We start from the raw sequence: 26,743 nt of genomic DNA, 5'->3' as shown, positions 1-26,743 counted from the left end.
GTTTCACCGTGTTAGCCAGGAGGGTCTCGATCTCCTGACCTCGTGATCCACCCGCCTCGGCCTCCCAAAGTGCTGGGATTACAGGCTTGAGCCACTGCGCCCGGCCTATTCTTTTTTTCTTTCATGGCTTTATCTTTGTCAAATAAGCATTTCTGTTGGAAATTATAGACAGGGTTATTAATTTTACCACATGTAGTAATATGCAAACAAATTTTCCTTCCAACTTTCTAAGCATATGTCCTGGGCCAACTTTTATCTTCAGTTAATTAGATTTGCTGAATTTTAAAGCATAAGGTGCGCAAACTTTTTACTTTTAATAATTAAATTTTAGAAATGTGAGGGTTTTGAAGGAAGACGGGATGTGACAGAGATAACTCATGTGCATTGGGCTCTGAGGTATGTACATATAACATTTCCTATACTCTGTAAGTGGTATTAGAGGCCAAATTGTTAACATTAATCATATAACTAGAATGGAACTGAGAAGGTGTGGGATACAGAAAAGCATTCTCTATTTTCTCACCTAATTTTTAAATTTAACTGTTAAAATAAAACTGTGCTTTTCTCCATAAATTAATTTTTTTTCCTGGTTCTGTGACTTAGAGTAAAATCTGTGATCCAGGTATTGCCTAAAACTTTATCTGAGAAAATGTTCCATTTGCCTGTTTTCCTGCAGCTCCAACCCAGTTCTCTCCAGAAACCTAGGGCAAGTTACTCAGTAGGAGTTACAGGGGAAGAAAAATAATTTATTCTTCAATCTTCATAAGTTCTTAGTTGGAACAGATCCCTGTAACAAAAGATTAGTGAGAGAAAAACAAACAAGTTGATGAGCATGTATAATTCATATATACATGGGAGACACTCAAGAAGTGCTCATTTAAGAAGGGATTTGAATTCCAGCTTATACAGCATCTACAACAAAGAATGGTGCATTTTTAGAGAAGTGACAGGACAGAGAGAAGGACTTTGGGTAGGTAAGGGCAGTAGCTTGTGGAAAGGCATTTCCACAGCCCTGGAAAATCTCCCAGCATCTGGATTCTCATTAATGCTTGTTAATGTCTGCTGCTCATCTCCAGGCTCATCAGGGTCTAAAGCTGTCTTCAGTCATTAACCTTTGTTCTTCCTGGTAGAAGGGGGAGTAGAATTTTTTGTGTGTTTATAAATTTATGTCCTGATTTTAGGCAAATAGAGGGAAGGCAGAGAGCTTTCTTGCCTCTGCTGCTTCTTAATTGCCTTCAGCTCAACAATCCTTTTACCAAAGAGGCAGATTTGAGGGTGACATATTCAGATGTCCCATAGTCTACTGCTGACCTTTGTGAAAATGCTAGGAGCACCTTTAGGAATATCCTCTTTCTTCCAGAAGCTTCTAGCTCTTTACCTAGTTTTTCTGTTTGAAAATCCACCGAACCTCACTCCCTTTCTTTCTTTCTGGCAGTAACTAGGCCCTGACCTTAATCAATATCCTATCAGAATAGTTTCAGTCTCCTTATAGTTTCAATAGCTACCATCAGTCTCAAATCATACGATTTGAAATATTTTGAGAGGAGAAGAAAAATATTTCCTTAAGCATTGTATATGGAAACATGAAGTAAGATTTTTCCCACAATCTATGATTTCTTTCTTCTTGTAAACATTCAGAAAGATGTCAGTTTTCATCAGTTTTGAGAAGTGGAAAGCATTTAAAAAATCCAAACAATCGTATTTCATTGAAAGCCACCTAATTTTCTTCTCTCGGTGAATGAGAAATCTGACTGGGTCATCTCTAGTTTAAAATGGACCTTCCTGATTAAATTCACTGTCATCTCAAACATGTGTAGAATCCACTCTGGAAAAAAAACAGCTGCTAGAAAACTCAAAATAATTCCACTTTTCTTTTTACAAATAAATCCAAAATAATTCTACCTTTTTTTCAATTTCTCTTCAAAGGCCATTCTTTTTACTATTTTTTTGTTTTGTTTTGTTTATTGGTACTTGTTTCTTAAACTTATCACATGCTTTCTCAATGGAGGCAGTATTGCTCCCAAGAGGACCAACACTGGTTCTTGGCAGGCAAAAAAAAGTTACTCTTTTTCTGTATAAAGCACAGATATACATATGGTACATAAACAGATAGTATATTTGTGGTATTAAGCTTTCATGGCAGGCAATTAAAACAAATTCCAGCAAAGATTCCGGGGGTGGGGGGGCAATAATGAAAAAAAGGGGATCCGATACTATCAGATCTTATCCTTGGTCTTTCTTGCCTCCTCTACACTTACCCATCTTTTCAACTTGCCTTTTGTTACTTTGCTTGGTTCCACTTATATTTTCCAGGTCTGTCTAGAATTCTTTTCCTGATCTTTCCAGTTTTGCTCCAACCCATCTCTCACTGATGTTCCCACATTCTCATTCAATGACCTGTCTCCTCCTCACCAACCCACTCATCTCTTCTTTTAGCTATGCCTCTTTTGAAGGGTAAGTGTGGCTGCCCCTCTTGGTTCTGCAGGTCAGCCTTGTCATTGTCCTTGTGTGGGGACCCTCCCCATGTGGAATTAGCTAAGGAGCAGGACTGGGAGTTATTCTTTCCAACCAAAGCTGTGCTGTGTTTCAGGATGCGAAGAGATTGAATTCAGCCAACTCATCTTCAAAGAAGACTTCCTCCGTGACAGCTACTTTGGGGGCCGCCTGCGTGGTCAGATCGCCACGGAGGAGCTGCACTTTGGAGAAGGGGTTCACCGCAAAGCCTTCCGCAGCACAGTGATGCATGGCCTCACGCCCGTCTTCAAACCTGGCCATGCCTGTGTGCTTAAGGTGCACAATGCCGTTGCCTATGGGACCAGAAGTAATGATGAGCTCATCCAAAGGAACTACAAGCTCGCTGCCCAGGTGGGTCCATCTGCCCAAAGGCTATCGCTTCTGGTGTGAGAGCCACCCGCGATACGACGAGATGAAAATCAGACTCAGGATTGATGGGAGTGTCTTCAAAAGGGTGTTTTTCCTCTTTGGGGGTTTCAATTCAATCTAAGTTCAATCTCAGTTCTCAGGAGTAATTTCTTGGCCTTAGGCCAGCTCCTGGGGACTCAGCCAATGCCTAGAGACGCCTCACCAGTTCTAACCTGAGATGTAACTGATTTTGTTTCTAAGAAGCCCTATGAGATCCCTGGGGGATTGAATCTACTTGGACCTAGGATGATATGGAAAGTGGGGGTTCTAATCTACACTAGATGCCTGGGTCCCCAGGAACAGATAACATCAGCACTAGTTGCTGGAGTGTTTTGTTTGGGTTTGTTTGTGGAGAGGGAGAGGGGTGGGGTATATCCAGAAGAGTCAGCATTGATCTTGTTTTCTGCCTTCCTGAGTTTGGTTTAATGTTAGCGCATAAAATAGGAAGAGAGACAGACACAAGTCCCTAGCTGAGTTCTCATTTCTCTGTGTTATCGAATCATAGAACTTGAGGCGAGAGGAGAGGGCAGGAGAGCCTTAGCTTCTCTCGATCCTTCCTCCTCCTTTCCACATATTTGGTCCATATATTTCACTCCCTCTTTTTTTTTTTTTTTTTTTTTTTTTTTGCTTTTTGAGACAGGCTCTCACTCTGTCCCCCAGGCTGGAGTGCAGTGGCATGATCATGGCTCCACAGTAGCCTTGACCTCCTGGCCTTAAGCAACCCTCCTGCCTCAGCCTCCTAAGTAGTCCCCTAGGACTATGGGCGCAGGCCATCACGCCCAGCTAACTTTTATTTATTTATTTTTTTCAGAGACAGGGTCTCCCTATGTTGCCCAGGCTGGTCTTGACCTCCTGGAGGGCTCCAAGTGATCCTCCTGCCTCTGCCTCCCAAAGTGCTGGGGTTACAGGCATGAACCACCACCACACCTGGTCCACACATTTCATTGTGAAATTGTGAAAGTTGGGTCTTTCACAAGCTATGTGCCCCTTTAAAATGTTATTAAAACCATTTAAAATATTAAAATCCATAGGTTAAACTCAGATGAATCTCTCAGGTACAGCCAAGCACTAAGCATTGTGATCCTATAGCAATGTCACGTGGGACTCCGTGCTTCTGAAGGCAGCTCTGCTCTCTGAATATAGGATTCTGTCCATTGTATTCCTTTCTCCTCCCAATCCACCCCTCTTTTTCTTTTCTCTCTGAGTAGTCCCTCTATCTCAAATATGACACAGTCTTGGAAAATCTCCCAGCATCTGGATTCTCGCTCAGAAAAGCCCCACAACGTAGGATGCAGAATCCACTTAGCTTTTCCCAAGGCAGAAATCTTGTCGTGCTGTTCATTATTGACTACTTCAATTACACCTTTGAAAAGGGATTTCAATGGCAGATCTCACAGGAAACCCAGTAGTGCCCCAAGCGCCACCCAATGATGTGATGAGGGGCCAATCCCCTTAGTTCTGGGGTGAATTTCACCCATGCTGGCTCGAGAAATTTTATAGTTCAGGGACACCTGGTCCCGGAGACCACTTGACCTCCACCGGGACAGTTTCTTCATGTCTCAGAGCTCCTCTGTAAGTGGCCAACTCTAGGTTCTAACAATTGTTGCCTCTGCGACCCCAACCAGGGGATGGGCTAGTCAGCTCATTGGCTTGACCTTACTGGGAAATCTCCTGAATAGTCTTACTGGGCAATGCTGTCTGAATTTCCTGTGGTCACTGAGGTTCTCTATGTATTTTGGTGATACAGGAATGCTATGTTCAAAATACTGCCAGGTATTACGCCAAGATCTACGCTGCTGAAGCACAGCCTCTGGAAGGCTTTGGAGAAGTGCCTGAGTAAGTGTATTTACCCTGCCTTGTGTCACACTCCTGACTCACTGGGGACTGGGAGGGATGAGAGAGTGAGAAGGAACAGTAGGGCAAGTGTTTCAGCTGGTCTCTCAGTCTGCAAGCTCCATGAGGGCTCACATGGCTGCTATCCTACCCCTTGCTGGGTAGGATATTTAATATTATATAATATATAATATTATATTTAATATTTAAGAAGATAAATATTCTTTTTTTTTTTTTTTTTTGAGACGGAGTCTTGCTCTGTCACCCAGGCTGGAGTGCAGTGGCCGGATCTCAGCTCACTGCAAGCTCCGCCTCCCGGGTTTACGCCATTCTCCTGCCTCAGCCTCCCGGGTAGCTGGGACTACAGGCGCCCGCCACCTCGCCCAGCTAGTTTTTTGTATTTTTTAGTAGAGACAGGGTTTCACGGTGTTAGCCAGGATGGTCTTGATCTCCTGACCTCGTGATCCGCCCGTCTCGGCCTCCCAAAGTGCTGGGATTACAGGCTTGAGCCACCGCGCCTGGCCCAGATAAATATTATTTAAATAAATAAATGAATGGATGGATGGATGGATGGATTAATCCATCCAATACATGAATCTACCATGTTAAATAGAAAAGAAAGCATATCTACTCTCATAGCTATTACATTGTCTAAACAATAAACAAATACAACAGAACAAGAGATATCACAAGGCAATTAGTCCCATGATGAAAATAAAATACGGCAATGTATTACGGAAGCGGGGATTGGGTGACTTGAAACATAGTAACATAGTACCCACTTCCTGGAATCCTCCAGAGACAAATCACATCCACTTTTATCTACTCTTTGCCTAAATATTTACTGGCCCAAGCAAATTTTGGGGAGCCTGGAGCTTGCGTTTGCAGCACTGTTTGCCTGGTTGAGATCGTATCTGCATGCTTAAATGGACAGGAAAAGGGCTTAGCTAGTGCATGTTAGAACTTTTTACCTATCAGTAAAAACTGGGAGAAGCAAGAAGGAAGAAATTCTTGTCTGCATTGCCCCTGTTAACTCACAAAATGGGAAAAATCGTTTCCCTTAGGTGGTACATTTGAAAGACCATGTGTAAAGCATAACACTTTCTGTTCTTTCTCAAGAAATGCTTAACACACTTCAGTACACACTTACAATTGCTTTTCTGTTAATTACACAGACAGCCATCTGGACTGAGTTAAGCTTTCACGATATGGAAACTGGCTCCTTTTTCCCCCAAGCCCCGCTTTTCCCAGTCTCCGTCCTCTTAAGTTTTCTTCAAAAAAGAAAAGATTTAACCCACAAGTCAACCCTACCACACACAGAACCACAGTGCCCTCCAACAAGGACAGACCCAAGTTTTGTGTGGCTTGACTCTTATGCAATTCGGGCTTCTTTCTTTCCTTTCTTTTCTTTCTTTCTTTTTTATTTTTTTTAAGAGACAGGGTCTCCCTCTGTTGTCCAGGCTGGAGGGCAGTGGTGCAATCATGGCTCACTGCAGCCTTGACCTCCCAGGCTCAAGCGATCCAGCCTCCCAAGTAGCTGGGACTACAGGTGCCCACCACCACACCTGGCTAATTAAAAGCATTTTTCTTGTAGAGACAGGGTCTCTGTATATTGCCCAGGCTGGCCGCCTACAACTCCTGGCCTCAAGTGATCTTCCTGCCTCGGCCTCCCAGAGTGCTGGTGTTATAGGCATGAGCCACCATGCCTGGCAAATTTGGGCTCTTTTTAAAGAAAAGAACACAAAATTATAAATATCGGGATTAATCTAGGGACTTGGAAAGGGCTCATGCAAGTGAAGGATCAGGAGGCTGATTCATTTGCTGCATTAGCATCATGGTAAAGAGGCCACTGCCTTAAAGATAGGTTAGGACATTTTTCTATCTAAACCATGTTTCCATTCCTTACAAGGGGAGAGTTTGTGACCACATGAATGCTGATGGTACATGGGAGGAGTAAGGGGCCTCAGAAGGGCCTCTGGGCCAGACTCCAGGTTTATGGAACCTAAATCAGAGGACTCTACAGCCAGAAAACACCCCCACACACACACACAAACAACATTCACCATACACACAAACACACACACACACCACACAAACAACACTCACCATACACACAAACATACCCACCACAACACAAACACACTGCAAACACACCCCCCCACACGCCACACCCCCCACACCACACATACACACCACACACATTACATGCAAACACACACACCACACATACAACACACATACCACGCACACCACACACCAACACTCACCATACTCACAAACACACCACACACAAACCACACACCACACACACCCCCCACATAAACACAACACACACCACATACAAACAGACCACACATACAACACACACACACCATACATGCAACACACACACCACACATACACCACACATACAACACACACGTATGCATTACACACCCCCACACATACCACACATACAACATACCACACTCATACGCACACCACATACGCACATACACACACACATACACACACCCCATACATACACCACACCACACACACCCCCACTCACCACACCACACACATACACACACACAACACACACCACACACACCACATAACACAGACACCTCACACACATACAATACACACACACATACACACACCCCATACATACACCACACCACACACACCCCCACTCACCACACCACACACATGCACACACACAACACACATACACACAACACACACCACACACACCACATAACACAGACACCTCACACACATACAATACACACACACATACACACACCCCATACATACACCACACCACACACACCCCCACTCACCACACCACACACACACACACACACACACACACCACACACACCACATAACACAGACACCTCACACACATACAATACACACACACATATACACCACACAAACATACCACACACATACCACACACACATACACACACCCCATACATACACCACACCACACACACCCCCACTCACCACACCACACACATACACACACACAACACACACCACACACACCACATAACACAGACACCTCACACACATACAATACACACACATACACACACCCCATACATACACCACACCACACACACCCCCACTCACCACACTACACACACACACAACACACATACACACAACACACACCACACACACCACATAACACAGACACCTCACACACATACAATACACACACACATACACACACCCCATACATACACCACACCACACACACCCCCACTCACCACACCACACACATACACACACACAACACACATACACACAACACACACCACACACACCACATAACACAGACACCTCACACACATACAATACACACACACATATACACCACACAAACATACCACACACATACCACACACACATACACACAGCACACACATACCACACATACATACATATATCACACACACACACACAACCATAAACCACACGCACAACACATACACACAACACACGCACACAGAGCTGACCCTGTATATTACCAGCCTTCTCTGAAAGCCTGCACATCTAGAGAGAGGGCCAGGAGTCCCGTCCCCGCCCCCATTACCACAGACCCCTAGACCGACCGCCCCGGGGGCCACCCCCATGTTTATTTCCAGGCAATGAAGCGGGCCTGGAGAAGCCTATTTTAATGGAGCATGTGAGATCTTGGAGAGAAAACACTCCACATTTGGGCAGCTTCTGTTTTTGAATTCATGAATATCAATGGAGTCACATTGTCTATGCAAATGGCATCCTGCTGGGCAGAGGCCAGGCCTAATTAAGACCCTGAATAATGCCCAGCCATTGTTTCTGGTTTTTGTTTTTTTTTTTCCCCACCAGGGATGCAGAATTAATAAGAGCCCAAGCAAACCATGAACCCTTCCTTCTGTTGGCAGAAGGGTCAGTAGCCACAGGGGGTCAGTCCTTAGGAGGGAACCAGGGTGCCCTGGATCCTGCAGAAGCGACAAAGCATGACAGAGGGTGGCTTGGTGGCTGCACTGACTTCAGGGCTGTGGGGAAGGTCCACTGCCCTAATGTGCCCACTCCCATCTGGCTGAAATTTGAAATTTCTTTAACAAGACACAAAGAGGTTCTATCTTAAAATTAGAAAGAATGCCTCAAATGACTCTGTCATGCAGTAATCAGGGTACGCTGCTCTTAGAGGGGCTTACTGCCTTGTGTCCAGGGCTGGGGCTCCAGAAGGATGCTGTTCTGGCTCAGATTCTGCTGGTGAGCAAGCCTCTGTGTCCTCTTCGTGAAGTGAGGGGGATTCTCAGTTTCCAGGAAATGCTCCTAAATGGCAGAGGAGGATACCTGTGTGCCCGTCAAAGGGTCTGGGGGCTTCGTCCAAGCAGCTGTCCTGCAGGTGTAATTTCTTTGAAATGTAATATTTTATAGCTTTTAAATTCTATTGAATGTTATGTCCTCCTTCCTCTATGACTATATTTGTTTTAATAAAAAATAATGTTTTTCCAACCACCTTTGGCTCAAGTTAATAGCCACGTAGAGCCTTCAGCTTACTTCCTGGGAGAAGGCACAGCCTGGGTGGAGAGGCTCAGGGCATTGCTCTGGGAGAACACTCCCAGCTTACACGGAGGCAAGAGCAAGTGAGCAGGGCAGGACCTGTGCCCCAGCTGGTGTGTGCGTGTAACCGCTGGATGGGTTCATCTTGCCCACTGCCCAGACAGAGCTGACTTATTAAGACGGGGAAATTGCAAAAAAGAGTTTATTATACATAGAACTGTTATCAGAAAGGGGTCCCAATGCAGACCCCAAGAGAGGATTCTTGGATCTCATGCAAGAAATAATACAGGGCAAGTCCACAGAGTATGTTGAAAGCCTATATATTAGGAAAGTAGAAGAATAAAAGAATGGCTACTGCATAGACAGAGTAGCCCCAAGGGCTGCTGGTTGCCCATTTTTATGGTTATTTCTTGATGATATGCTAAACAAGGGGTGGATTATTCATGCCTCCCCTTTTTAGACCATATAGGGCAACTTCCTGACATTGCCATGGCATTTGTAAACTGTCATGGCGCTGGTGGGAGTGTGGCAGTGAGGATGACCAGAAGTCATTCTCATATCCATCTTGGTTTGGGTGAGATTTAGCCAGCTTCTTTACTGCAGCCTGTTTTATCAGCAAGGTCTTTATGACCTGTATCCTGTGCCAACCTCCTATCTCATCCTGTGACTTAGAATGCCTTAACCATCTGGGAATGCAGCCCAGTAGGTTTCAGACTTATTTTACCCAGCCCCTATTCAAGATGGAGTTGGTGTGGTTTACATGCCTTTGACAGAACTGGCTAAATGGGAGACTGGAGTTTTATTATTACTCAAATCAAACTCCCTGGAAATTTGGAGGCTAGGGTTTGTTTGTTTGTTTTTTTGAGAGTTTGGAATTCTGGGGGCTAGGAAATAGGGATTGGAGTTGGGTCAGGGATGGAATCAGGGATACTAAGTTGTCCTCTTGCATTGAGTCCATTCCTGGGTGAAGGCCACAAGACCAGATGAGCCAGTTGACCAATCTGGGTGGTGCCAGCTGATCCATCAGAATACAGGGTCTAAAAAATACCTCAAACACTAGTCTTGGGATTTACACTAGTAATGTTATTTATGGGAGCAACTGGGGAGGTTAGGAATATTGTGACCCCTGGCTGCATGACACCTGAGCCATAATTTCTAATCTTGTGACTAAATTGTTGGTTTTACAAAGGTGGTCTGGTCCCCAAGCAAGGAGGCGGTTTATTTTGGAAAGGGGCTGTTACCATCTTTGTTTGTTAAACTATAAACTAAATTCCTCCCAAAGTTACTTTGGCCTCTGCCCAGGAATGAACAAGGGCAGCTGGAAGTTTAAAGGGAAAATGGAGTCAGTTCAATCATTTTCACTGTCATAATTTTTTCATGGTTATAGTCTTTGCAAAGGTGGTTTCCTGAGTGGCAATCACAGAACCGGAGGTCCCAGCCCGAGCTTTCCTTCCTATTGTGAAAGGCAAGCCTTACATGTTCATTCCACTGGGAGATGGGGTCTAGAGGCCCACGTTCCCTCTGAGAGAGAAGTGACCAAGTCTTCACTAGCGCCGGTCAAGGGAGAAAGGAACCCCATGGGCAGCACAGGAGCTCACCCATCTCTGCTGCCCCCACAACTTTTCCTGACGTTGTATGTGGCCACTGTGTTAGATGGGATTATTCTATACAATTACGTTTAAAGATCCTGATTCAAAGCCCATGCCATTTTTGAGGCATTTTCATTTAAGGGCTCTTTGTGGGGTTTTGCTCCATCCCCACCCTAGGACAGCTGGTCACATCTTTGCATGCATGGGTCTCTGTTATAGCCGCCCCGTCGCCACTTCTCTCTGATCACTTGCCCCCTCCCAAAAGTCGATTTTCTGATTTGTTAAACATATAGTTAGGGGCCTACATTAGACACTTAACGGTATATTTGTTCATTGACTCATTTGACAAACATTTTGTACTTAAAAAAAATTAATGAACATCAAAAATCAGCATCTCACGTTTTCCTCTTGCCTTTATGGCCCACCATCAGTGTTTCTATTTTAGGCCCTTGAAGTGGTATCTACGTTATCAACGTTAAACTAGGTGATCGCTTCTTTGGCTACTTACAAATTTGTAAGATCAGATTCTCTGTCAGTGGTTCACAACCCCCAGGGGACAGTGACGGTTGTGGAGACACTTTTGATGGTCAGGATCCGGGAAGAACTACTGGCATCTGGGAAGTAGAAGCCAGGGAGGCTGCTAAACAGGCTACTAGCACAGGGCAGCCCCCTGCCACCCCCACGGAGAACTCTCTGCCCAGATGTCAATAGTGCTGAAATGGAGAAACATATATAACTATTATACATACATATATAAACATTCATTCATTCATTCATTCATATTTTGCCAAACACTTATTTTGAACCAGGAGCATTTACTATGTGCTGGGCTTTGCTTCTCCATGCACCTTCCCCCACAGCTGTCCCTGGAAGGCAGGGACTGTGTCTTAGTCAGCTCTGCCCTCCTGGTGAGTCTTTGGGATTCTGACACAGCTATTCAGTGGATGTTTATTGAATGAATTGATTGTTTCCGTTTTCACAAGCTGCCAGTCACTGAGAAGAGGCAGATGTGGGGGATGGGGCAAATGAGTTCTTCAGTTTCTGCCATGGTAAATTTTTAAATATCATTTAAATGTTTTTATTGTGGGTGCTTTTTATTTTTCTTTATTTTTCCTTTTTTTTTTTTTTTTTTTTTAGATTCGTGGGGTCTATGCGTTTTAGATTCATGGGGTCTATGTGCAGGCGTGTTACGTGGCTGTATTGTGTGATGCTGAGGTTTGGGCTTTAACTAAACCCATCACCCAAATAGTGAACATAGCACCCAATAGGTACTTTTTCAACCTTACCCTCCACCCTCCCTCCCCTCTTTTGGAATCCCCAGTTCTATTGTTGCCATCTTTATGGCCATGTGTGCCCAATGCCATGTTAAATTTGAGATGCCCATGAGACATCACGTTGAGATGGTGGGCAGGGAACTCAGGGACAGGGCTGGACTGGGGACATAAATGTGGAAGTCATCAGCATCTGAATGGTATTTAAAGCAAGGAAGTCGCTAGGGATTGTGGGCAGAGAGAAAAGAGTTGTTCCAGGGCCCTCCAGAGTCTAAAGATTGAGGAGAGGATGAGGAACTCGCAAAGGAGACAGAGAAGAGGTAGCCAGTGAAGCAGAGAAAAGCCATGAGGAAGCCAGGGAAAGGCATATCAGAAAGAAGTGACAGATCCACTGTGCCCAGAGCTGCTGAGAGCAAAAGGGGTAGGTGCCGAGAAGAGAGCACTGGACTTAGCAGCATGATGGTCATGCTGTCCTTGACAGAGGCTTCTTTTGAGGGAAAGCCTCTTTCAGATGTTCAAGAGAGAATGGGATGGGAGGGACTGGAGACAGCGAGTCTACAGCGGATTTGAGTTTCGATGTCAAATGTGAGTCAGTAGTCGGGGTGGGCTCTGGGGTCGCCATGCTGTGTGGTTATCACAGAGTGCGGCTAGGCTCTTGGAAATGATTCTGTAGAGGGAATATTGATGCAGGAGAGAGAGGGAAAACTGCTGGAGCAATACCTGGAGGATTTGAGAGGGGTGGAGACCAGGGCACCTGTAGAGGAGATAGTTCAGGATGGAGCAGGGATGACGCATCAGGTAGGAAGAGGGAGCAGTGCGTGGGCACGGACCAGGAGGTGAGAATATGGATGTGCTCATGGCAGCACTTAGAGGTTCTCCTAAACCTTCAGTTTTCACACTGAAACAGGAAGATGAGAGTGTGGTTAGGGGAGGAGGTGTATGTGCTTTTAAGAGAGAGGGACAGGTAGGAAATCATCATGTAGGATGATGTGACAGCAAACGGATAATGCTGGAAACTCCATCCCATATCTGATCACCTCTCCACCTCCCTGGACATCATTACCTGGCCCCAGTCTCCCTGCCCCACCCCTGGCCTATTCTCCACAGAGAAGCAGTGATCTTTGTTATTCAGAAATCTCCTCATGTCCCTCCCTTGCCCCAAATCCTCCAGTGGCTTCTCATCCAACTCAGTACAAAGGGGAAAGTTTTCCAAATGGCCTCCGAGGTCCCCCAAGGCCTGATTTCCTGTCCCCTCTGCCTCCCCCAACTTCTGCCAATCTCCTTGGCTCCCTGCACTCCTGCCACACACCAGGAGTGCTCCTGCCCTGAGCATTTCTCCTTGGGGTGTCTTCAACCTGGAATGTTCTACCGTCGATGTCCTCATGGCTCCCCTCACTTCCTATAGGCCTCTGCTCAAATGTTCTTTATCCATGAACAAGGGCTGCTCTGACCTCCCTACATAAGACAGCTGCCCCACTCCACTGCGTGTTCCTGTCTCCTCTTCACTGCTGGGTTTTCCCACTTAGCACTTAGCACCATGCATTTACTTGTTTATTGTCAGTCTCCTTCATTTAAAGGTGAGAGCCCTGAGAACACAGACTCTGTTTTCTTTACTGCTGTTTTGAGGAATAGCATCTGGAAGAGCATCTGACACATACAGGCCACTGAATAAATATTGGTTGACTGAATGAGAGGAAAGAAGGATCAATGGGTGGGTGGGTGGATGGATGGATGGATGGATGGATTGGATGGATGAAAGGAAGGAAGGATAGATGGAACGAAGGAACGGATGGAGGGAGGGAAAGAGGAGGGTGAGTAGAAGGAAGGATGAATGGACGGACAAATGGATGGGTGCGTGGGTAGATGAATGGATGAACTGATAGATAGATTACAGTCATTGATTGATGGGTCATTAAGATATGACTACAATGAAGACATTCATTTCTACATGAGCAATTAACACCCCTCCCAAGGAGGAATTTATAACGACAAATAAAACACAGAAACATATCTTACCCATTAAAAAGTCATTGGATGGATTTGTAGTCTAAACCTAGCAGAGTTGGGGACAAATTCTACACTCCCTGCTGCTCCAGGTGAGGGAAGAATGCTGCAGGAGCCTCTCTTCCCATTGGAGACCTTGATGTGTGCCTCTGTTCTCTTCCCTGCCAGGATCATTCCTATTTTTCTTATCCATCGGCCTGAGAACAATATCCCGTATGCTACAGTGGAGGAGGAGCTGATTGGAGAATTTGTGAAGTATTCCATCAGGGATGGGAAAGAAATAAACTTCTTGAGAAGAGAATCAGAAGCTGGTCAGAAGTGTTGCACCTTCCAGCACTGGGTGTACCAGAAAACAAGTGGCTGCCTCCTGGTGACAGACATGCAGGGTGAGGAGAGCAGCTTAGCCTGGGCTCCAGGGATTCTGTGGGCCAGAGACTTTCCTGTGGATGGAGAAGGAGGGGAAGGAGAGGAAGGATAGGCCTGCTGAGTACTTTTAAACACCTTTGCCTGCAGAAGGTGTTACTGATGCCTCATCAGAAATGAGATTCCATAACAGAGCCTGAAATGACCAGCCAAATGGCCATTTCATTTTATTTTTATTTAAAAAATTTTTTGGGGGGGACAGGGTCTCACTCTGTCACCGAGCCTGGAGTACAGTGGCACGATCATAGCTTACTGCAGCTTTGAACTCCTGGGCTCAAGTATTCCTCCCGCCTCAGCCTCTAGAGTAGCTGAGACTGCACATGCATTCCACCACACTTGGCTAATTAAAAATTTTTTTTTGCAGAGACAGGGTCCTGGACCAAGCTGGTCTCAAACTACTGGGCTCTAGCGATCCTCCCACACTGGCCTCCAAAAGTGTTGGGATTACAGGCATGAGCCACTGTGCCTGGAGTTCATTTCATTTTAATAATTCATGCTAATAATGCCTTCCCATTACAACAGGTAACCAGAGAGTGGCTTTACTGTTATATCCTCAATAGGCCTAGACTCAGCAATATATACCCAAATCCAGATCTACCATAAGATAAATTAAAATGTAGTATTCCATTCTCAATAGACAAAGGAGTCTTTAGAATGCTTTAGATTTTAAGCTCTGCTGAATGTATAGCACATTTTCAGTATATACACAACTGTTTAGGAATACCATTTCTTCTGTGGAGTGGAGATGTCATCATTACGCTTCTCCTAAGACAGACCTGAGACAGGTACTCATGTACAAATGGCTTGAGAGGGGATCCCAGGAAACGCCAATAGAGGAGTAGGGAAGTGCAACTGGGGAAGGAAAGGAGGCTGGTGGAATATGTTATTATTAGCCAGTGACTGCCATGGGTGCTGGAGCTGACATCTGCAGGGAGCCCTGCAGAGCACACTTCTCAGTGAGGGAGCTGGGGTGTGTATGCACCAGCTACCAGGATCACCAGCTGGCAGCTGCTCCAGGTGGGGGGCATTACTTCCCCTGCACCTGTCACCTGCTTACATGGGCAAGCTAAGCTGGATAAAAAACATGATCAGAGAAAGTTCTTAGGCAGAGAAATGCTGGTGTGGCACTGAGAAGTGGAACCAGGTGCACAGAAGTGGTTAGGGTGAGGGCAATAGGTAAGGCACCAGCAGCTTCTGCCGCAAGAGGTTCCCTCTTTCCGTTTGCTATTAAGAAAATCTGAACTGTATTATTGTCTATCTACCAAATGTCAGACATTATCCCAGATGAGGATCTCAAGCTCTAGTTATTACATGGTGTTGAAGAGCAAGACCACCTTGGAGTTCTGTTCCCTGCACTGTCACTTCCAACCTGGTAGGCTGTGGGCAAATTACCTTTCTCCCTGCTTCAGTAACCTCCACACAGGGTTGTTTTGAGAATTAAATGAGATAGTAAACCACTAATTGCAGCATTGCCACATAATAAATGGTTCCTATTTTTTTAACTCATTTTTAAAAATTTGTTTGAGACAGGGTGTCACTCTGTCACCCATGCTGGAGTGCAGTGGTGCAAACACAGCTCACTGCAGCCTCAATCTCCTGGACTCAAGTGATCCTCCTGCCTCATCCTACCATGTAGCTGGGCCCACAAGAGTGTGCCATCACACCTGGCTAATTCTTTCTTTTGTGTGTGTGTGTGTGTGTATGTATGTGTGTGTGGAGATGGGGTTTCACTTGGTTGCTCAGGCTGGTCTTGAACTCCTGGACTCAGGTGATCTTCCTGCCTCAGCCTCTCAAAGTGCTAGGATTACAGGTATGAGCCACTGTGCCCTAGCCTTTATTTTGAAATAATTATAGACTCGCAAGAATTTGCAAAAATATATGGAGTGGTTCACATGTACGCTTCACCCAGCTTCACCTAATGGTGACATCTCACATAAGTATAGTATATTATCAAAACCAAGAGATGGACACTGGCAGAATATAATCAACTACACTAAAAACTTTACTTGGATTTCATCAGTTTTTGTATCCATTCATTTTTTTCTGTTATTTTTACTTAATCTTCATAATAACCCTGCAGAGAAGATATTATGATCCCCATTTTACAGATGAGAAAACTGAGGCCTGGAGACCGTGATTTAATTGTCTGCTGTCACTCAGCTAGTAAGTAGGGGGTCCGAGACTCCAACCCGCATTTTCTGACTCTGAATTCCAAGTTCTTTCCACAAATAACAATTTAGCAAATTTGCAAGCTATTTACTTCCAGACCTTTCCAAGTCTCTCCTGATGTAAGAAGGCTCTGGTATGTGTACTGTTCTTCCTCCTAAGCCCTTGGAAGGACTCCTTGCAGGCCAGCTGGGAAATGCAACATTACTGCCCTGCAGATGAAGCCAATCTGCAAATTTAAGTCAGACTTCGCTCTTTGAAGAGACTGCTGCCACACACACGCACAAAATATATGGTCTTAACAGACAGCTGTTTGCTCTATTTAGACTCTGGCTGTGCAATTGCTGCTGTCCTCCATCTTTTCTCCTTGGGAATTAATTTTGTATTAAATATAGCTCTTCTGCTGAAAAGCAGCACCCAGGGCTCCGTGCACAGTTAGTTTCACTTCCAGGTACTAGTAAACAACAGTAATGGAATATCACATCTCTCTGTAAATGATGTGCGTGGTTTAACATGGTGGTGTGGTGGTAAGTAATGGTGTTTATTTACTCTCTATTGATGGACAAAAAATATTTTTACTGTCAATGTCATTGTGGCATGAGACAGCACATCTATTCTCTAAGGAAAGTCCACTTTTTATAATTTTACAGAGACATTGGAATTAGAATTAAACTCAAATTCTATCATCACCTTTTTGGACTTTTAAAAGTTAAATTAACTCTTCCTGGCTGCATTTGCTTGTTTAGAAGATTGTGCCAGGTTTGTGGGGTAAAAGATGAGCCTGTGATTTGGACCTGAGACCTGCATACTGGTGAGACTACCAGGTTTTCTAACAAGCTGTCACCCGAAAAACTCAAGACCTCGAATTCTGGAGAATGAGCTTCTAATGCTGTTCATTTCCTTTCTTCTATTAGAAGCAACCTGTAGATTACTGTTATTTCCAACTCAGCTTGATAGCTGCACACCAGGATTTAACTTTAGCCTCTAGAGATTCTTAATAACCTTGACAGAATTGCAGGCAAATTATTAAACTGAGAGAGAGAAGTTTTCTTTTAAAAATTATATTCTGTCTTTCTAAACTGTAAGTGACAGCTGGCAATTGTGGGAAACAAGGGAAAGCAATTCTCCAAGTTCAAGGACCTTTTGCCAAATGACTTTTTCAAATTGGATTTCCATGTGGCTTAGAACTATAATTTTAAAATACGATTTTCCATGAAATAAGATGTCCAGCGAGAGCTTTTGCAATTTAGTTTTTTTTTTCAAAGCATCGTCCCTGTAATAAAAGCTATGTGAACCATTTCTACATATGTTTATTAGCAGCTTTGAAAGAATGAGATGAATTAGTTACCAACTGCAAAAGAGACTTTTAAAATGGTTACTAGTTCTCCCAAAGTGCCATGTCTAATTTAGCTCACAGGTGCACTGCAGAAAAGCAGGCCTCGTGGCTTCTGTCTGACTAACCAGCCTGAATCCCAACGTGTCCTGTGTTTCTGCCATGCTCCCAGTGGATACCGCTCAGTCAGAGCATTAACCCTTTAGCTGTCTTTTCCTGGGCCTCAGAAGCAGCACTCCACATGGGTGGAGAACCTTGGAGTAGGTGGCCAGCAGATCTGATCCTCATGGTTGGCTTTAGTGGGATGCTGAGTTTTTTTTCTTTCCACAGCCCAAACTGGTTTCTAGGCTGCCAGGGCCCTCCATGGGCAAGTCACTTGCTGGAGGCGGGGAATGCCAGTGCTCACAGCCTGGCCCATGGGGACCAAGACGCAGGGACAAGAGCACGGGAGGCAGGACCCAGGCATCTAGCAGGTGCAGACGCACTGGTAGGGTGGCACTATGGGCCCTGGGATAAAATATCATCACTAGATTGCATGGGTAAGGTCCTGGCAGAGGTCCACTGCATTGGAGCAAGTGCCCATAGCCTCACTCTAGGGAGACAGGAGTGGAATTGGTACATGGTCAGGGCATGGAGATTCTCGAAAGGCCAAGAGGGAATCCACACTCTGGGCATCAGGGAAGTGCTTTACTTTCCACTAGACCTGGGAGAGGTTCAGGACGCAGGCTGAGACTGCGGGTAGAGGGAGAGAGGTGACTCTTTCCACTACAGACGGGGATGGCAGCTCTTGTTGTTCCTCACGGTGGAAAACAGCGGGATAGTCTATTCCCTTTGCCTCCCTGGCTCCCTAGCTACCCTCCCTACCCCTCCTGCTGGAAAGGCAGATGCGAAAAAGGCTTCCATATGCTTGCAATGGATGCCTGTTGCTCTTTGCTGAACCAGAGTGGGAAGCTCAGGTAGCTGCTCTATTGTTTTGGTTTTGGTATCCCCCACCTACCCCCACCATGGTTTAGTGAGTAGCATTTAGGATGAGCCCAAGGACCACATGTTCCAAATGTCTGCTTCCCCAGGCCATTGGTTCAGCATCTACATAGAATTCAAGATTGTTTCCCGGGGCCTAACACTGACCACCCAGAAAACCTTCAGTCCTGGATTGAAAAACGATCTTTATGGAAATGAGAAATCACGCGTCTGAAGTTTGACTTTCAACTAAACACATGCCCCTTGAGTCCTGTATTAGTTCATTTTAACACTGCTGATAAAGACATACCCAAGACTGGGGAATTTATAAAGAAAAAGAGGTTAATGGACTGATAGTTCCACGTGGCTGGGGAGGCCTCACAATCATGGTGGAAGGCGGAAGGCACGTCTTACACTGCGGCAGGCCAGAGACACAATGAGAGCCAAGGGAAAAGGGGAAGCCCCTTATGAAATCATCAGATCTCCTGAGACTTATTCACTACCACGAGAACAGTATGGGGGAAACCGCCCCATGATTCATTTATCTCCCACCGGGTCCCTCTCACCACATGTGGGAATTGTGGGAGCTACATTCAAGATGAGATTTGGGTGGGGACATGGCCAAACCATGTCAAACCCTCTTGCTATTGGCATTGACCATCCCAGGCCATGCCCACTCTTCTTTCCACCATGTAAGGGTTTCCACTTTCATTGAAGAATGGGGAGCCAGACCTAAGCCGAAGTCAGAGTATTTCTGGGGAGAGAGCTTACAGGGCAAGCATTAGGCCTCAGATTTTTTCAGAGTGGCCAGCTCCCTCCTTGTCATGGGGTGGGTGGGCCAGGCAGACAGAGGACTTCATTTCTGGAGCTGAGATGGCTTGGGTTGTCTGCTCACATGAGACTTGAGTCCCCCTAACTGCTGCCTTCCCCATGGTCCCTGCCTAAAGCTGGATGCGTATTTGAAAGAGGCCTCAGGTATTTGTGCTGGAAGGGGAAGGAGGAGGAGCTGTCATTACCCCTTCCCTGGGCTAGAGGCCCATCTTTCTGAGGGACCCTGAGTAACATAAACTCCCATCTTTGTTTTCTCTTCCTGTAGGTGTAGGAATGAAGCTAACTGACGTTGGCATAGCAACGCTGGCTAAAGGGTGAGTAGGAAAAACTGGAGTGTGCATCATTTAACACTGGGCTTACAGACACCTTCCAGGCAGACACTGTCAGGCTAAGGTGGGCAAAGTGAATTTCTTGACTTAACTGCGAATGACAAATGTTCTTGGGATGAATTCATTTCTCTCACTTACATAAAATATTTATGGACTTTGTCGTCACAGGGGAGCACGTTTGTTTCTTAACTTTGAAACAAATGAGAACTCTTGCAGACACATTTCAAGATTAATAACCAGTAGAAGTACCATGGGGAGAAAATGTTGGCATTATTTGGATGCCTTTTAACTGGAATATTCCATTCTTTTACATTTAATATCTTCACTATTAAAAGCTTCTTTGAAAAATATTTTTTTGCAATTGAATGCAGTGAATTCAATTTGTATATTTCAAATTAATTTTCCCCATAAAGGACTTTAGGCAGCTCACAGACCCCTATGATGATAATCATAGGAGGCAATGTCTCTGGCAGAGCTGTGATTAGTTACTTGTTTTTGATGATGGCTTTATTTTTCTAATATAGAGTGGTGCTTTGCTTAGTGTGAGGCACACACAGAAGATATGCTATGATCACATTTTACTGGGGCGTCTTTTTAACAGACTGCCCCTTCCCACTTCTTTACCTGACTGCCACTGAGGAGAAAGCCAGCCATTTGTGGTTCTTGGTGAAGATGCAATTCTGTGTTGGAACCGCTGTCGCCTTTGCCCGCTCCTTCCTATGTACTGAGACCGTCTATAAGGGGGAGGAAAAGAGTGCTCATGACTTTTGGAAGGGATGGCTTCCATTTCAAAATGTAGGTTTTATTAGTATGAGGTATTGTAAGGTCAACAGATCAGGAGACAGTTGCCATTGAAAAGCTAGTTTGTTACTCACAGCTCCCAAGAGGGGCACTACGCCACCAGGGGCTATGCTGGGAAGCACCAAGGCCGGTTGGGAGGTAGAGGAAGTGAGGGGAAAACACAGGCAAAAATATTATGGTTTATTCAGGAAGGAATAGGTGAGGGAGGATAAACAGGCCTGGGACTGGCTAATTTGACATTTTCCAGCAGTCTCTAGGACACAGGACTGGCCCTAGTGTCTGGTACCTGCACTGGGGTGATTAGGGCAGGTGGATAGTGGCCCCAGTATGAGAGTCCACAGAGGAGGTATTAGGGGTGTGGCTCTGGATTAGTTGATTTGCATATATATGAAAGGCTCTCTGGAAGGTGATCATATACTATCTCTAGGAATATGGCAGCCCTGAGAGGAGCAGAGTCTCTCCAGGGCCAGTAAGGCCCAAGATGTCAAAGCATCAGAAACACAGAAAATACAGTGGTGGGATGAATCCAGCTTACTTTCCCAAGGCTGAGAACAACTTATCCATGGTAGCTTTCTGGTTACTTCAGACCATCAGTGTCAGCCACGATCCAACAAATATGCTAATTTTCAGCTTCAATAAAGGACAGAGAGAAGTAGAGGGATCTGAAAAAGTAGGAAGGGGATCGCTCTTTCTTTTAACCTCCAGGTCAGTAAGTCTGATTCATGAAGTTCTCGCTGATTGCACAAAGCTTCCAGTTGGGTTTTAGAACCAGGATGCGGTTTGGACCTTTTCCCTGGGGTGGCTCAGTGATGATGAAGTTTTATGTTGGAATTGTCTCCAGGCTTCTCCCCCATGCTCACCGGAGACCTGGCTGGCATACACTTCAGGGAATTGGGTGTATCCTTGGGCTTGTGAAGGGAGCGCGTTAGGAGGGGTTATGATGAAGTGGGGAGGAAGGAACGAGGGATTTAGAACGAGACCCAGTTCGTACTGTGATGCTGCTGCTTCTGTTTCTCCTGATAGTAGCCTTGCTTCTTGGCATCGTAGCAATGTGCCTAGCCTACCTGATGAGGGGGATGAACGTCTATCCCAGTTTCCCCGTGATGGTACCATTTTATACCTGAGGTCCTCCCATCCCATACACTGTAGCATTTATCCTGAACAAGTGTACCCATTTAGAAGATAAATTATATGGTGCCCTATTTATGGAGGCTTCTGGACCCCAGAAGGATTTTCCAAATGGAGCCTTCCTTTCCAGACTCCATGTGCTCTGCAGAACCTTGCAGATACAAGCATCAGCCAGCCCTAATTTGGATCCTGGCTTCTCGTCATACCAGCTGTGTGACTGTGGGCATGTGACTAAGTTCTTAAAGGCAGTGATGTACAGCATTGGGACACTCCGGCTTGCCCTGAGTATTCTGCCAGTTAATCTACACCTAGGCCCTGAAACTGGAAGTGAGCTAGATAAATATTAGTTTCCCTTCCCTCCTCATGTCTTAGCCTGACACTAGAGTAGGCAAATTTCATGCTGTTATTTAGAACAACTCTCTACCAAAACAACAAAGAAACCTGTCCAAGAAGTTTCAAAAATGAAGGTGGTCGTGATTATTTAAGATATCTTTTAAAAGCAAGTCAACAGCTTCCAGGAACCCAGACCAACTGGGAGCTTCAAATGGCATATATATTTTTTTCTCCTGATTGAAAAAGAAATCCAATCCTTTGGTTTTGTTCTCAGCTTTAATATGACTTATCTGGCCTGGGACAGCTGCCCAAGACCCATTAGAAGCGATGATGGCTGGAGCCCAGTGCAGAATGCTGTCTATAAAGTATTACTTACTTACTGCCTTCCCACCCAAGGAGAGGCCAGGAAGCAGGAGCTGGGAGAGGAGGAGATTCTGAAGTGTTTGAGAGCTTTGGCAAGGATATTAGATCTTCTTTTCTTTTGTTTTTTAAAAACTTTTCTTTAAACTTTACCTTTTAAGCCACAGGTTTGTTTTTTTTTCCCCCAAAAGAAATATATCTTAGAATCACAGTTTGAAAAACTGATGAAAAGGGAAAACTTCTCCAAACAGAGCATAAGGGGTGGTTGAGAGACCTCCTGGGAACCCCTCTGGAATGGAAACCAGTGATCAAGTCCAACCTCCTCACTTCACAGGTGAGGAGGCATGGGGCATGGGGCAGCCTGCTTGCAGGCAGGAGTCAAGAAATCTTTCCTGCCTGAAGTCAGCACCCCAAAGTGAAGGGCAGATTCTCGATGCTGGGAGGCCGAGGCACAATTGAAAAAGTTCTCCAGTGAATGTCAAAGCTGCAAAAGGGAGCTAAATCATGAGAACAGACTTGGAAAGGGCTCAAGTTCAACGACACTTTGCAGACAGGAAAGTCCAGGTGGGAGGCAAATAAGCCAGGGGAAGAAAGGAAGGCGAGCATTACAGACTGCAGAGAGCAGGAGAGAAGATGGAAGAAGGGTTGATTGAGGAAGTTCTCTTGATTCTTAGCAAGCAACTGTGCGTGAGCTTAGTTCATTCATGATGCAACGGGACAGTCGGAAGTTCTCTGGGGGAGCTGGTACCTGGCAGGGCTCAGCTGGGAGAATAGCACCATCATAAGAAGCAGTGCTCTGTGTGTCATTAAAAAAATATATTCCCATATGTCTCAATCAGGACCATATATTTGGCTGCTGACACCCCAGTCATGCAACCTGTTTTGCTCTCTTGTTCAATGAAGTCAAAGGTTATGGTCCTATTTCGGGAGTAATTAGTCTTAATCTCATCAAATAAAATAGAGAATTGTCATGACTTACTCATTTTAATTCAACTTTACTTTGTTGTATGTTCCTTACAACAGGAGTATGTCAATTTCTCTTGGGAGCCAGAGATATAAATATGTCTGGAAACACATCCCCTGTACCTCAGCCACCTCAATCTTTTGGCAAATGTTGGGTACAAAAATTTCAGATTACAAAATAGGGCAAGTAAGACTGTCTTGACGTCCAGTAATCCATTTTCTAGATAGACCAAGATACTAACTGGACCATTGAACAAATTTCTGATTGGAAATTACACAAGGAAAAAATGCCTAATTTTATAACTGGAGATTTGGAAACGTAACCTAACCAACTCCAGACCGATCTAAAGCCACCCAGGCAGCGGAGCCGACCTGCAAACTCATGCTTCTCTCCAGCCAGTGGGGGAGTTCCTGGGGCAGGCGACGAGATTGCAATTCAACCACCAGAGGGCACCAGAACCAATACTTTGCCCTTTGTAGGCTCCCCCAAAAAGCCAAGTTCCAGTTGCCAGATTGAAATAAAACAAAGAAAAGTACCATTAGCAGATTTCTCCCCTGGCAGTAAGCATTGGACCAAAATAAGATTAATATAGACAGCCATAAAGGGCACCCCTCAGAGCGGCTGCCAGCCAGCCTTGCATCTTTCCACCCTTGGAAGAAAGAACGATGAGGCTTAAGGATGAGGGTCATGTGTCAGGCATCCCTGACATGGAAGCCAAATTCCCGAGACCCTGAACAGAAGCCTGGATGATTCGTTCATGTAGCAGGAGGAGAGTTGCCTTGAGAAAGCAGGCTCCACTGGCATCTGCGTGCCTAGCTCTGATCCTGGCCATGAAAAGGAGAAAAGATCAAAATAGACTCCCACACTCGGTCAAGCTGAGTTCCAAAAGAAAGGCTCTGCCCTCAATGCCCACAAGCAGGCGGAGGGGACGGAGCCACCTGGGATACTTTGCCCAGTCACAAGGCCGAGACACCACCGTACCTGGAGAGAAAGAGCCAAAACAAAGCTGGAGGTGGGAAGAAACAATCTAATCCGAAGAAACACGCCCCAAGAATAGGCTTATGTGCATGAGTGGTGACTCTAGGCAGAGTATTTAAAGCAATGCATGAGTCTGCCAGGACAGGAAACAAAGGGACATTGGAACAGAATTCCTGAGGCCTTTTAAGTATGTCATAGCAGGGCCTTGCCACTGTAGAACACCAAACATTTCAGCCAGTCCCCAATGCCAGGCGTCAGCAGACCAGTCTCTCAGGCCTGTCGGCTTGAGAAAGGCAATTTTATGCCCCAGATAGCTCCTCTCCCCGCCTGCCCCATGGTCACCTGTCCTGGAAGGCCGCCTGTATCCCATCTTCATCGGGTCAGGCTATTCTGTAGTAGGACCGACTGGCCCGCTGGCTGATTTATGTGGCCAGTCTTTGCCATTAAGGAAGTCTGGAGGCTGAAGGGAAGTCTGAAGGGAACAGTGGTGATTTTTGCAGTTGTTGGCAAGGCAGATCCTACTATAAGCAGTGCTCTCAGTGTGTAGGGGAGTCTCTCAGGCCCAACAGAGCCAGCAAGGACACGCCCCCTCCATGGAGGGACTAGCACAGCAGTCTCCTGGCCTCTGCCCAGAAGTCTTACAAAGGACAGTTCTGTTGAAGTGTCTGGAATTGGGAGCCACGGGTCCCTCCCACTCCTGACCCTATTCCCTAGTTGTCCCCCTGCCCAGTCCTTTCCCAGGACCTGAGGACTCAGGGACAGGTGCTGCATTGCTTGTCATCCAGCTTCAGAGATGAGTCTGAACAGAGAGAATGTCTAGAGAAGCCTGGTAGATTCGAGATCACCCCTGCAAGACAGACTGGTGGCCAGTAGGAGGGAGACAGAGGCACGAGGCAGGTGCAGGGATGGCCGAGAGGGTCAGGGGTGACAGAGCCTGAGCGGACAGGACAGGGTGAAGACCAGAATAGACAAGAAAAGAGTTATCACTGCCTTCAGGAAGGTCTAGGCCAATGCGGTGTCACCAGGTGGGAGCCTGGTGACAGATCAGAGAGGGAATGTGCTGCTAAGATGCCAGCAACTCAACAAGTTTGTCGACAAAAGACAAGGAAAAGTCTAGAAGGCAGCTAGAAAAGGAGGTGTGGGGAATGTGTGTGTGTGCGTATATGTGTCTGTGTGCGTGTCTTTGTGTGTCTGCCTTTGTGTGTGTGTGTGTGTACGTGTGTGTCTCTGTGTATATCTGTGTCTGTGTGTGTCTTTGTGTATCTGCCTGTGTGTGTGTGTGTATGTGTGTGTGTGTGTGTGTGTGTGTCTAAAGAGACCCTGCCTGACTGAAGGCAGAGGGAAAGGAACCTGTGGGAAAAGAGTGAGGAAGGAACTGCGGAGTGATGTTCCAGAGTGGTGGGCACCCCTTATGAGGATTCAGAGCTTGTCAATATGGAAGACCCTCCAGCCCTCACTGTGCAACTTGGAGCACACTGGAAATGTGGCTTTGCCTCTACCCACCCTCACCTCCACCCAGGGCGTCAGCCCAGCTGCTTCTCCGAATGGTGAATTCTCAAACAGCCTGTACCTAGTGGGAATGCTGGCGTACTTCTCCCTCACCTCAACTGCCTGCGCTGTGGCCCTGCAGAGCCTCCTGTAACCGCCCTCCGGGTTCTCCTTGCCTGTAACCCTAGACAGGACATGGCCGATTTATCAAGATGGGAATTGCAACAGAGAAAGAGTTTAATTCACGTAGAGCCAGGTGTATGGGAGACTGGAGTTTTATTATTATTCAAATCAGTCTCCCTGAAAATTTGGGGGTTGGTGGTCGGGAAGTAGGGGTAGTGCTGATTGGTCAGGTCAAAGATGAAATCGTAGGGAGTCGAAGCTGTTGTCTTGGGCTGAGTCAGTTCCTGGGTGGAGGCCACATGACTACATGAGCCAGTTTATTGATCGGGGAGGCTCCAGTTCATCCATCAAGGG

General features: G+C 45.8%; 1 protein-coding gene across 4 annotated transcripts in view; it reads left to right on the top strand.

Moving 5' to 3' along the window:
- ALPK2 (alpha kinase 2) overlaps positions 1-26,743 on the top strand; it is a 148,009-nt gene that overhangs the window by 110,763 nt on the left and 10,503 nt on the right. For 3 of the 4 annotated variants that reach the window (XM_033238717.1, XM_033238715.1, XM_033238725.1), the window contains 4 exons: positions 2,591-2,865; positions 4,670-4,758; positions 14,341-14,558; positions 20,151-20,199. In XM_033238717.1, the coding sequence (XP_033094608.1) occupies positions 2,591-2,865; positions 4,670-4,758; positions 14,341-14,558; positions 20,151-20,199 (631 nt within the window). Of the gene's footprint in view, positions 1-2,590; positions 2,866-4,669; positions 4,759-14,340; positions 14,559-16,703; positions 16,759-20,150; positions 20,200-26,743 lie in introns of all 4 variants that reach the window. The other variant, XR_004443741.1, reaches the window with a different exon arrangement.

This window comes from Trachypithecus francoisi, unplaced genomic scaffold, assembly GCF_009764315.1.
Source record: "Trachypithecus francoisi isolate TF-2019V2 unplaced genomic scaffold, Tfra_2.0 Contig01474, whole genome shotgun sequence".
NCBI lineage: Eukaryota > Metazoa > Chordata > Mammalia > Primates > Cercopithecidae > Trachypithecus > Trachypithecus francoisi.
The sequence above is the reverse complement of the archived record's forward strand: the minus strand, read 5'-3'. Positions and strand labels throughout refer to the sequence as shown.